The sequence below is a fragment of the Lontra canadensis genome, unplaced genomic scaffold (genome assembly GCF_010015895.1).
Source record: "Lontra canadensis isolate GAN:19392208 unplaced genomic scaffold, GSC_riverotter_1.0 scaffold29, whole genome shotgun sequence".
Classification (NCBI taxonomy): Eukaryota; Metazoa; Chordata; class Mammalia; order Carnivora; family Mustelidae; genus Lontra; species Lontra canadensis.
In genome coordinates this window covers 4,649,581-4,661,617 of record NW_022631023.1, presented here as the reverse complement: position 1 = coordinate 4,661,617, position 12,037 = coordinate 4,649,581, and the positions used below count along the sequence as shown (strand labels likewise).

At 43.5% G+C, this 12,037-nt stretch overlaps 1 protein-coding gene across 1 annotated transcript in view; it reads right to left on the bottom strand.

Moving 5' to 3' along the window:
* The window catches only part of DSCAM (DS cell adhesion molecule), a 655,321-nt gene extending 643,540 nt beyond the window's left edge, over positions 1-11,781 (bottom strand). Inside the window, exon 1 of the mRNA XM_032865305.1 lies at positions 11,717-11,781. Within this exon, the coding sequence (XP_032721196.1) occupies positions 11,717-11,753 (37 nt within the window). The 5' untranslated portion in view covers positions 11,754-11,781. The remainder of the gene's footprint in view (positions 1-11,716) is intronic.
* Between the last annotated feature and the right edge of the window lie 256 nt (positions 11,782-12,037).

Sequence of the window (12,037 nt, the reverse complement as noted above, 5' to 3'; positions counted from 1 at the left end):
CAGCCTCAGAAATTCTGACGTACGGCAGGGTACCTGGGTGGCTCAGTGGGTTAAGCCTCTGCCTTCGGCTCAGGTCATGATCTCAGGGTCCTGGAATCGAGCCCCACATCGGGCTCTCTGCTCAGAAGGGAGCCTGTTTCCTCCTCTCTCTCTGACTGCCTCTCTGCTTACTTGTGATCTCTCTGTGTGTGTCAAATAAAGAAATAAAATCTTTAAAAAAAAAAAAAAAGAATTCCAAAGGAGGCCTGAAGACAAAATCGAGGATCTCAAATACAAAGAAACCAATCTTAAGGAGAGGCTCTTGGCTTTAATAGCCACTAACGAGCTGGTTCGACTACTCTAGAAACTTCTCTAGAAAAGTCTCCTCTGGAAACATCTCCAGCCATGTGCTGGAGCAGCAGAGCACGACTCAGACCAGATCTGTGGGCATTTCCTGCTATATTGCACTGCAATGTTACCATCTTCAATAGCATATGTGTTTTCTGCACCAGCTGATTCATTTCCATCTTATCTAAATAAACCCCAGAAGGAAACAATTAATTGGGGAAGGTCAGTTAACAGGATACTGTGGGTAAAAATTTGTATTTATAAAGGCCATGAAATAACACAGAAACTGGTTTGCACTTGGATTTCAATTGAAAAAAATAAGTTTATATGTAGAAAAAATGCTATAAGGGATATTCTAGAATTACGGGAACTAGTTTCCCTTATCCTGGTGTCTTGTCTTCACTAATGTATTTCTTGAATTTTGACTGTTCGTTATAAAGGCAACTTTCGATTTCACAGTAAGGCAGAGATTAGGCGTATTATAGGGTTATAGGATGCTTGTTAAAAACAGATAGCTTTATAAGGAAATACCATTTTATCCCCGTTACTGGAGTCATTTGCACCTAAAAGCTCAACAGTCTATCCAAGTGGTGGGTGATTCATATGTTGTGGATCGACTCCTAATTACAGGGCTACGGCAGTAAGCAGAGAGGAGGCAGGAACAATCCTGGCTCTATCCTGCCATGGCATTGCCCTGGTCTCCCCTTCTATGAACCGAAAAGCCAGGACTTATCAAGAAGAGAGAGCCTGGGGCAGCTGCTTTCCAGCTACCTCAACTGACCTTTATGGCCCTCACCAACTGCTTTCTGGAGTTTTCTTGGACCATTCTATTTGCAGGGCATGCTCTGCTTGATCCCTGTCTAGCTTAATAGCTGTGGGACTTGGGGCAGATTAATTTATCCAAGCCTCAATTTATTTATCATGAAAATGGGACTGATAGAAACTGGCTTATATTTATGTTAGGCACTTAGCATTATTTCTGGCCAATAAATATTTAATGAAGGGTAGTTACTACTATTGACATTAACACAATGGTGATGATAAAGAAAACTATGCTGCTAATAATATAGCCACCTGATTAAAAATTAGTACATTTCAATGGGCCCAGTGCTGTTGATGGATGTTGTTTACCAGCAAGAATCTGTTTCCAGCTGTTTCTTCCCCACCCCTTCACTGGAAGAGCAGGGGATCTTTCTACCCATCTGTTCCTATCTTTGGCCACCCAAACACACACACATACACACACACCCATGATTCCTCCTACAAGATCGGTTAGGAACACTCCAGAATTAGACTTGGCTCCCCCACATTCCAAACACATGGCTTCAGGCAACTTAAAGATCTTTGGGTGCCTCTCATTCCATGTCTTTGAGATCGAGCTCACTGCAGAGTTGACTTTGCGATCAGTAAGGTAGGCGCACATGGTCACTGACTGTTGTCCTTTGTCTTCATCAAGAAGATAACCATCAAGATGCTGTTTTTTTTTTATAACAGGGAGACAGGCTGTAGTTACTGGAAAGGTTTCACTTAATCACCTTGACAACAAAAAGGGAACAGAAATAAAAAGAATACAAGAAGCTTGCGATGACTAATTTTACATGTCAACTTGGCTGGGCCACAATACCCAGATATTTGGTTAAATATTATTCTTTAAGGCAGGTTTTTTGGGGGGTTTTGTTTGTTTGGATTAGGTTAATATTTAAATCAGTGGACTTTGAATCAAGCAAATTACCCTCCCTTATGTGAATGGGCCTCATCCAATCAGTTGAAAGACTTAATCACCCAAAAGACTGACTTGCCCTAAGAAAGAAGGAATTCTATCAGCAGATGACATTTAGACTTGAACTACAACTCTCCAGCCTGCCAGCCTACCCTGCAGATGTACTTAGCAAGGCTCCACAATCACATGCACCAATTCCTTAAAACAAACCCCTATACTGGGCATCACGTTACCTGATTTCAAGCTTTACTACAAAGCTGTGATCACCAAGACAGCATGGTACTGGCATAAAAACAGACACATAGACCAGTGGAACAGAGTAGAGAGCCCAGGTATGGACCTTCAACTCTATGGTCAAATAATCTTCGACAAAACAGGAAAAAATATACAGTGGAGAAAAGACAGTCTCTTCAATAAATGGTGCTGGGAAAACTGGACAGCTATATGTAGAAGAATGAAACTCGACCATTCTCTTACACCGTACACAAAGATAAACTCAAAATGGATAAAAGTCCTCAACGTGAGACAGGAATCCATCAGAATCCTAGAGGAGAACATAGGCAAGAACCTCTTCATTATCAGCCACATCAACTTCTTTCAAGATATGTCTCCAAAGGCAAAGGAAACAAAAGCCAAAATGAACTTTTGGGACTTCATCAAGATCAAAAGCTTCTGCACAGCAAAGGAAACAGTCAACAAAGCAAAGAGGCAACCCACAGAATGGGAGAAGATATTTGCAAATGACAGTACAGACAAAAGGGTGATATCCAAGATCTATAAAGAACTCCTCAAACTCAACACACACAAAACAGACAATCATATTAAAAAATGGGCAGAAGATATGAACAGACACTTCTCCAATGAACATATACAAATGGCTATCAGACACATGAAAAAATGCTCATCATCACTAGCCATCAGGGAGATTCAAATTAAAACCACATTGAGATACCACCTTACACCAGTTAGAATGGCCAAAATTAACAAGACAGAAAACAACATGTGTTGGAGGGGATGTGGAGAAAGGGGAACCCTCTTACACTGTTGGTGGGAATGCAAGTTGGTGCAGCCACTTTGGAAAACAATGTGGAGATTCCTTAAGAAATTAAAAATAGAGCTTCCCTATGACCCTGCAATTGCACTACTGGGTATTTACCCCAAAGATACAGATGGAGTGAAAAGAAGGGCCATCTGTACCCCAATGTTTATAGCAGCAATGGCCACGGTCGCCAAACTGTGGAAAGAACCAAGATGCCCTTCAACGGACGGATGGATAAGGAAGATGTGGTCCATATACACTATGGAGTATTATGCCTCCATCAGAAAGGATGAATCCCCAACTTTTGTAGCAACATGGACGGGACTGGAAGAGATTATGCTGAGTGAAATAAGTCAAGCAGAGAAAGTCAATTATCATATGGTTTCACTTATTTGTGGAGCATAACAAATAGCATGGAGGACAAGGGGAGATGGAGAGGAGAAGGGAGTTGAAGGAAATTGGAAGGGGAGGTGAACTATGGACTCTGAAAAACAGTCTGAGGTTTTTGAAGAGGCGGGGGTGGGAGGTTGGGGGAACCAGGTGGTGGGTATTGGAGAGGGCACAGATTGCATGGAGCACTGGGTGTGGTGCAAAAACATTGAATACTGTGACGCTGAAAAGAAATAAAAAATTTTAAAAAAACCCTATCTATACACACACACACACACACACACGTATCACATACACACACCCTCTTGGTCCAGTACAAACTCAAAACCAGTGTGGTTTACAAAGGAGAGGTAGGTTCTTGTCCAATCTTGGCATGTTTACTCTGGGCTCCCAGACTCACCCTTCTACACCTTGTCCCGGAGAACACTCCTCAAGGATTTGCGCCTTGAAGGCAACAACAGTGTCTAACACTCTTCAGATTCTCCAGAATTTTCTTGACAGTCCCTCACTCCTTAATCCAGTGGCTCTCAAACTAGAGGATGATCAGAATCCCCTGGAGGGCTTGGTAAGAGACTGCTGTGCCCCACCCGAGAGTATCTGATCCAGTCCATCAGGAGTAGGCCCTGAGCCCCCAAGTGATGCTGATACAGCTGTGAGGGGTCACACTTTCAGAACCAGAGCCCTAAATCCAGCTGGGGAGAAGCAATAGCACAGAGAAACACACCTGCTACTTAACTGAGGCCCAGGTATGACATCAGTTCAATTCAATTCAGTTCTGCAGGGGCTAGTCACGGGGATCTCCAAGCCCTGCCCACCAGGGGCAGCACCAACTCTATCAGTCGTGGCGGGGAGTGGGCCATCTCTGCCAGCATCTGGTCCTTCTTTTACAGAACTAGTGTTGTTGTTATGGATCCTTCTGGAAGGCTGTGTTCTCTTTTCCAGATCTTATGTCAATGGTGCTTGCATTGCACATGTAGGCTGAGGATTCCCTCTTGTCACCTTCCTTTATTGGAGTCACTGATAAAGGGAAAGAAGGAGTGCTCGAAATGTAGGCAGGTGCCAACAGGAGGACTGTCGTCTGTAGCAATGCCAGGAAGGGAAGGCTTGGTTTGGGGTCTGGCTGCTGAGGACCAGGACAGAGAGCCTGCCCCTGTGTGGAGAACGGTGACTGAAGGAAGTGTGTTCACGAGTAACTTCTCCCTCTCTTCCACAAAGTTAAGCTGAGGGTATCGGTTTACAGGACACCATAACAAAGCACCACAAACCGGGGTCTTAAGCAGCAGAGATTTGCTTTCTCGCGGTTCGAGGCCAGGTCTGACACCAAGCGGTCTGCCAGGTGCTGGCAGGTTTGGTGACTCCCAAGGCTTCTCTCCCTGGTGTGTAGGTGACATCTCCCCATGTCCTCACCTGGTCGTCACTCTGCATGTATCTGTGTCTCACATCAGATTAGGCCCAGCTTACTGGTGTAAACTACTTTAATCCGGTGTAGTTTACATCTCGGCGTAAACTACTTTAATCCGTCGTCTTTTGCATTAGTTGATTGGCACTGTGTGTTTCAAAAATGGATGATTTCAGTTTGGATAAAGTGGATGGGAAGAAGTTTTGGATCCATCTGGATGAAGTCAATGTCTTTAATAGAATGGCCTCTTTCAAGGCCTCTCTCCAAATTCAGTCACACTTTGAGGTGCTGGGGATTGGGACTTCCGTGTAAGAATTTGGGGGAGACACAACTCAGCCCATAACGCGGAGGATAAGATACAGCTTGTACTTCCCACAGTCACTGTTTCCCTTTCAATATGTGGATTCAAGTCTTTTCCAGCAAAGAAAATCTACATCTGACAGTCAGGTTAGTCTCACTCGCTTCCTTCGCCTCAGTTTACAGTTTTCAGACCTGGTTTTCAGTAGCCAGCCCACTGTCACAGGTGGAAACATTCATCAGGCAGATCATCTCTGAGGGAGATGTGCCCTCATCTTTTAAAGCAAGAGCCAGTCACCCTGGGGTGCCTGGGGGGCTCAGTCAGCTAAGCGTCTGACCAATCTTGGTTTCTGCTCAAGTCGTGATCTCAGGGTCATGAGATCAAGCCCCACATTCCGTGCTCAGCAGGGAGTCTGCTTGGGATTCTCTCTCCCTCCACCCCTCCCCCCACTCTTGGACACATTCTATCCCTCTAAAACAAATAAATAGGGGTGCCTGGGTGGCTCCGTGAATTGGGCCTCTGCCTTCAGCCCAGGTCATGATCTCAGGGTTCTGGGATCGAGCCCCTAATCGGGCTCTCTGCTCACCAGGGAGCCTGTTTCCCTTCTCTGCCCACTTGTGATCTCTCTTTCTCTCTGTCAAATAAATAAAATAAAATCCTTGAAAATAATAATAAAAAATAAAAATAAAATAAATAAATAAATCTTGGGTGTAGGGGGAGCAGAAACCACAGCAAACCATGACCAAGCCAACACTCACAAGCCTCATACTTGAGAACAGCAATAACCCACGTAGGTGAGCAGAGGTCATACTGCAGCCAACGACCCTTTAAAGCACCTGCTTTAAGCACCTAAAATAGCACACTGTAAATGTTGCTATCAAGGAAACTGAAAGCCCTTGTAGGGTAGAATGGTCCTTCCAGATTTGAGATGTGACATTCCAAACATTCACCGTCAGCTCTCAGCCATGCCTGCCTCTTGCAAAGCAGAAGGGAACTGTGGGGATGGTCTGAACCCTCAAGCTGTGTGTTTCTTCCCAGCCAGGGTAAGGGGTAGCCCAGAGAAGAAGATCAGGAAACTGCCCACAGCATTTTCTGTCCACAGATGCCCACCTCTCCAATATTTTCCCCCTACCCAAGAGTCATTACAAGCTCCTCTTTAAACTTTGAGATGTCCGCGGGGCATCAAGCCTCACTTACATCTCGGTGTAAACTACTTTAATCCGTCGTCTTTTGCATTAGTTGATTGGCACTGTGTGTTTCAAAAATGGATGATTTCAGTTTGGATAAAGTGGATGGGAAGAAGTTTTGGATCCATCTGGATGAAGTCAATGTCTTTGACCCAAGCAAGGCAGGCTGGGGACCACAGACTTCTGGGTGGTAGCGACACCATGGTAAGAGGAGGGCTTAGAAGGACAGGGAGGACAGCTGGCCAGGAACAACGCCCTTGAAATCTCAGCTGGAGGTTTTGGAAATAAGTGTTTGAGCCCTGAAAATTGTCTCCTGTGATGTACAAATTCCTAGTCCAAATATCTGAAGTGGAGAATGGTGCAAAGGTGGGCAAATCTCAGGCTGGTGTCACTTTACAAGTCTGCACTGATCAGCGTGCAGCCTCCCTGTTCAAGTTAATCCAAGCTATCTCAGTTAGGTAGGCACCTGGGGCCATGAAAGAGGACCAAGGCTATTCCCCTTGCACAGAAGTTAGCAGAGAAATTGGGCAGGAGCTCCAAGGACCCTGTTACACCTGTCACCTGAGGTCAGAGCAGGAATAGCAATCAGAAAGGGAGAAAGGTGAGTGCAAAATAGTGAGAGTGGCCTCCAGTTTCTCAGAAGATGTGACATTGGGACACACTAGAAGACCAAGCATGGCTTGAGCAAAATTATTCACCTCCTTGGCTTTTTAATTTGCCAGCTAAAAACAAAACAAAACCACAAAGATTAAAAATGTCTACCCTGAAAGGCTGTTGGGTAGAAGGAATGATATTACTCATTTTAAATTCTGGAGTAGGTGATTAACACATCTTACATCTGCATAAACACACACACACATACACACACACACACACACACACACACACACTTCTAAATTGACGTCCCCAACTATTTTGCTCCTGTGCATACCAAGGGGACCTACCTTCTCTACTAACTTCCAGAACACTGAGTCTCAAAGTGTAGTTCCCCAGACCAACTGTGTCAGCCTTACCTGTGGCTCTGTTGGAAATGCCTGCCTCAGCCCCCCACTGCAGACCTATGCAGTCAGCAAACCGCAGCCCAACAAGTCTCCTGGGTAGTTCTAATGCATACTGAAGTCTGAGAACTACAATGCTGGTTGCACAGTAGAATCACCTGGGATCCCTCGAAAAAGAGTCTTATACCATGGCCCACCCAGACCAAATAAATCAGAATCTCTGTGAATAGGATCAAGGTCCAGAACTTTCTTTTTTAAGATCTCCCTCAGGTGAGCCTAATGTGTGGCCCATGCTGAGAAACCATCACTCTGGGCTCCATGAATGAGCCCTGGTGGCTCTCACACTCAAAACCTGTTCATTCCTTTGCTTCCCTAAATACCAATGCCTGCTCTATGCCCAGCACTATAGCAGGTAGTAGGGATACAAGACAGACACGGACCATACACTTCTGGAGATTAGAGTCTGGTGGCCTAGAAAGCCCACCATTTACAACCACACAAGTTGTACACCGTACAGCTCTGGTGGGAACCCTTCACATCTTTATATACAACCTGTAAAGCCACACACAATATCCAAGGTCATCTTGGCACCATAACATATACATGACATAAATTACAAGCAGATTTAGACTCAACTCCTGGCCAGGTCTTCAAAGGGAGTCCCAGCAGGACCAAGGCCAATGGATTGATTTCCCTCTGCTATGTATAACTGTTATATTTATTAATGGAGGAGGGACATTGTATGAAATAGGAGTTTGCTGAGCATGATGGTTTTATTTTGTAGTAAACCAGCACAGATATAAAGTGTTTTTATTTGAATTAACTTTATTCTCATTGTGGTAGACTGAATAATGGCCCCCAAAGGCCTTAATCCCTGGAGCCAGTGAAATTTTTCTTACAGGGTGACAAGTCTTCATAGATGTGATTAAGTTAAAGGTTGAGATTAGGAAAATGATGGGGTGGCCATAGATGTCATCACAACTATCCTTGTAAAAGAGAGACAGAGGTATATTTGATATAGAAGAACAAAACAATGTGACCACTGAAACAAGATGTTACACTGCTCACTTGAAAGATGGAGGAGGGAGCTAGGAGCCAAAGAACACACCCTAGCACATGTGATAAGACAATGGATTCTCTGGAGGGAACATGGTGCCCCCAATGCACTGATTTTGGCCTAGTGATTCTGATTTCAAACCTCTGACCTCCAGACTACAAGAGAAGAAATGTATGATCTTTTAAGTCATCCAATTTATAGTTATTTGATACAGCAGCAATATAAAACTGATATATTTATATGTACCCAAATAAAGAAAATCCAGAAGAATAGAACAGAGTTTGGAAAAAAGTTCAGAGGAGCTGAAATTTAATGTATCCCCCTTAGTGGGCCAGGCTCCGTGCTGGTTATTTTATGTGGATTAGGTCTCAAACTCACAAAAAACACACAAGAAAGGTGGTATCATCACCATCACCACTACCATCATCACCATCACCATCATCACCATCATCACTATCATCATCACAACACCATCACCATCACCATCATCACCACAATCATCAACATCTTATCTTCACCATCACCACCATCATCACCAACTTCATCACCACCATCTTCATCTTCATCACCATCATCATCATTAATATTTATCAATATTTTTATTTCATATTTTTGCATTGAGTTATAAAACTCTACTCCAATTGCAACACACCAGGTTACCAATTAATGGTCTTTATGGCCTGAAAGCAAAGCGAAGCACTCACATTTGAAGAGCAACAGAGCAGATGTTCTGGTAGCAACCTGAGAAGAGCAGCCCACAGAAGAATGTGATGGGTGGCCCCACAGACACTATTCATACAGAAATTAACATGGTAAATGCTATTAATGACTCCCCATTCAGCACCATCTTGCCCAGAAGAAATTGTCTCTGCATCATCAACTCCTGGCAGCACCCTGCTCTAAGTTGCCATTTCTCAAAACAACGTCCTTTTATCCCACTTGGGACCTGTCACCTGGAACAAATAAAGTCTTTACAAGTCCTGGAAAATGAGAGAATTTTCTCCGTAAACTGTATCTTTCTGTACTTGTTCCCAACCCTGACATATAATACAAGAGGTTAACCTACTAGAGAGGTTGAATTTCACATCTCCCCAAAAAGAAATGAGGATTTTCTCATATCAGAAGGGAAAAATGTAACTTACATAAAGAAGTAAAATCTGAGATAAAGAAAAATTATTTTTTTAAATAAGTAAGGCTTCAGGAATTTTATTTCAGAATTTACACTTTCATAAATAAGAGTTCTTCATGACACAGAGAGGTAACCCAGATACAATGTTTCTGTGTGGTCAAAGTTCTCAAGATCTCTCACAAGTCCTGGATCTAAGGAACTCTCCCTCTCACCCCTCAAAATCTGTAGTTGTCCCTGTGATATAAAGAGGTCAAAGTTCCCTAAGTGGATTAATACATTAAAAATAAGTCCAATAAAAATAGCAATAGGTATGACACCTTACACTTATTTAGTAATTCTCATGTACCAGGCATATTCTAAGCTTTCACCAATAGTAACTCTTTACTCTTCCCATTATAAGGAACTACTTCTATCATCTCTGTTTTACAGATGTGGGAACTAAGGCACAGAGCTAATAAGAGGTATAATTCTACACTAAGGATATTGGCCCCAGAGTCTTATTACACAATGTTTTAATATCTCAACAAAGTTTTAAAAGCACTTTCAGAGAAACGTGGATATCTTATTTCACAATTTACACAAAAGCCTAAAGAGCCAAGAGGGGCAGGACTCAACCTATCAGAAACACAGACTAATTATTAAGCCATAGTCACAGAGTCAGAGGGGTGCTGAAGTAGGACCACACCAGTAGGCCTCTTGAACAAACAGGAGACACCAGAAAAGTGTCTCATATGTGGATACCAACATGCACGAGGGAGGTTTGGCAAACTGAAGGAGGAGATGCCCACTGAATGATGCTGGGATGATGTGTTATCGCAATGGGGACAAAAGAGATGGAATCTCAGTCTCTCACCAGACTAAAATCCAACCCAGATGAATTAAGGACTTAATGAAATGAAAGCCAATACAAACCATTCTAGGAAAAAAATAAGAAAAAGTACAGCAGGAAGCCATTTTTTAAGGCACAAAACACTCATCAAAAATTGTGAAATGACTCTGAGATCACCTATTCCTCAGGGAAAGAACCAAAAAGGTAAAATATAAGCCACAAATGGGAAAATACTTAAAACACTTATAAACATATAACCAATAAGGGACTAGCATAAACAATATATAATCAACTAAAAAAAAAAGAGAGAGAGAGAGAGAGAGAGAGAGAAGAGAGAAGGAGAAGCAAGTAAACTACCCAGTAATAATACAAATGGTCTGAAGGCATCAGCAGGCATCTCATAGAACTGGCAACATGTATGGTCCACACACGTGAAAAGATGTTCAACCTCATTAATTAAAAGGGAAGTGTAGATTCCACATGGAATGGAAAAAAAAATTGGAAATCTGACAATGCCAAGTGCTGGCCAGGATCTTGAGTAATAGGAAATGGAAATAAGTTTCTGTAATATATATTTGTACAAAACCCAAATCGGTTTTCTACACAACAGCCTCTCAACAACAGAATGTATTGTTTACTGATTATCTACCCTTATTTATCTGACTATCTATCTATCCATTTATCTATCCAGCTATCTACCTATCAAACATCCACTTACCTAGGGATACTATAGATCAATTTTTCCTTTTCTTTTTTAAATCATCAAATTTCCTCTCTCTACTAGATCATTCCAAATTGCATATATACACACGAAGTGTTGTTATTCCTCGTCTCGCTCCTATCTTGGCTTTACTTTCCCCTCCAGCCTCTTTGTCTCCCACTCTGAGCAGGTTTTGTCCCCACATCTCCACTGACACTGTCCCAGAAATCACCAGGGATTGCCCGTCCCCCTGGCAGGGATCCTGGGCACTACTATGGATGCCTGGTTCATGTTCCTTTCCTGACTCTGAACTTGAGTGTCCAGGCACTCTGCCCTGGGACCTTTCTCTCCCATCTGTACACCTGCTCCCCTGATGCTCACACATGCTTAGGGTTTCTGTAGTGTCTCTAGATTGGTGTCTCCTACATTTTCAGATTCTAGCCCAGACCTCTCCTGTGAAGCCCCCTCCATGCTGCCCCACCTCCAAAGACATGGGAAATTCACATCACAAGCTCGTCTCTGCCATTCTACTGCTCAGCCTGCAGCAGTCAGCAGTGGGATTAGAATTAAAAAGCAATTTCTTTCTCTGTCAGCCCAAATCCCACCATCAGAACAAGCCAACACACAACCCCTATATGCATACCCCAACAAGGTGACCCCCTCTCATGGGGTCGTGCCATCTCTCATTAGCGATGAGGGCCTCCTCCCTGAGGGCTGGCTGCATGTCATCCCGTGTCTCTTCTCAACACAGACATGGTGTCAAAACGCCAGCCCACAATGTGACACCATATCGCGGCTCACACCCCTCTGGTGGCGTCCATGTCCTGCTTCCTCTCCGTCCTCACCTCCTCCCTCTAGACCCCCCAGCTTACCCTGCTCCCCTTTATAGCACCAGAAACTCCAGACCCAAGGCTGCTGAAGGGCTGTTTGCTCTACCTGCAGTGTTCTCCCCAACATCTCCAAA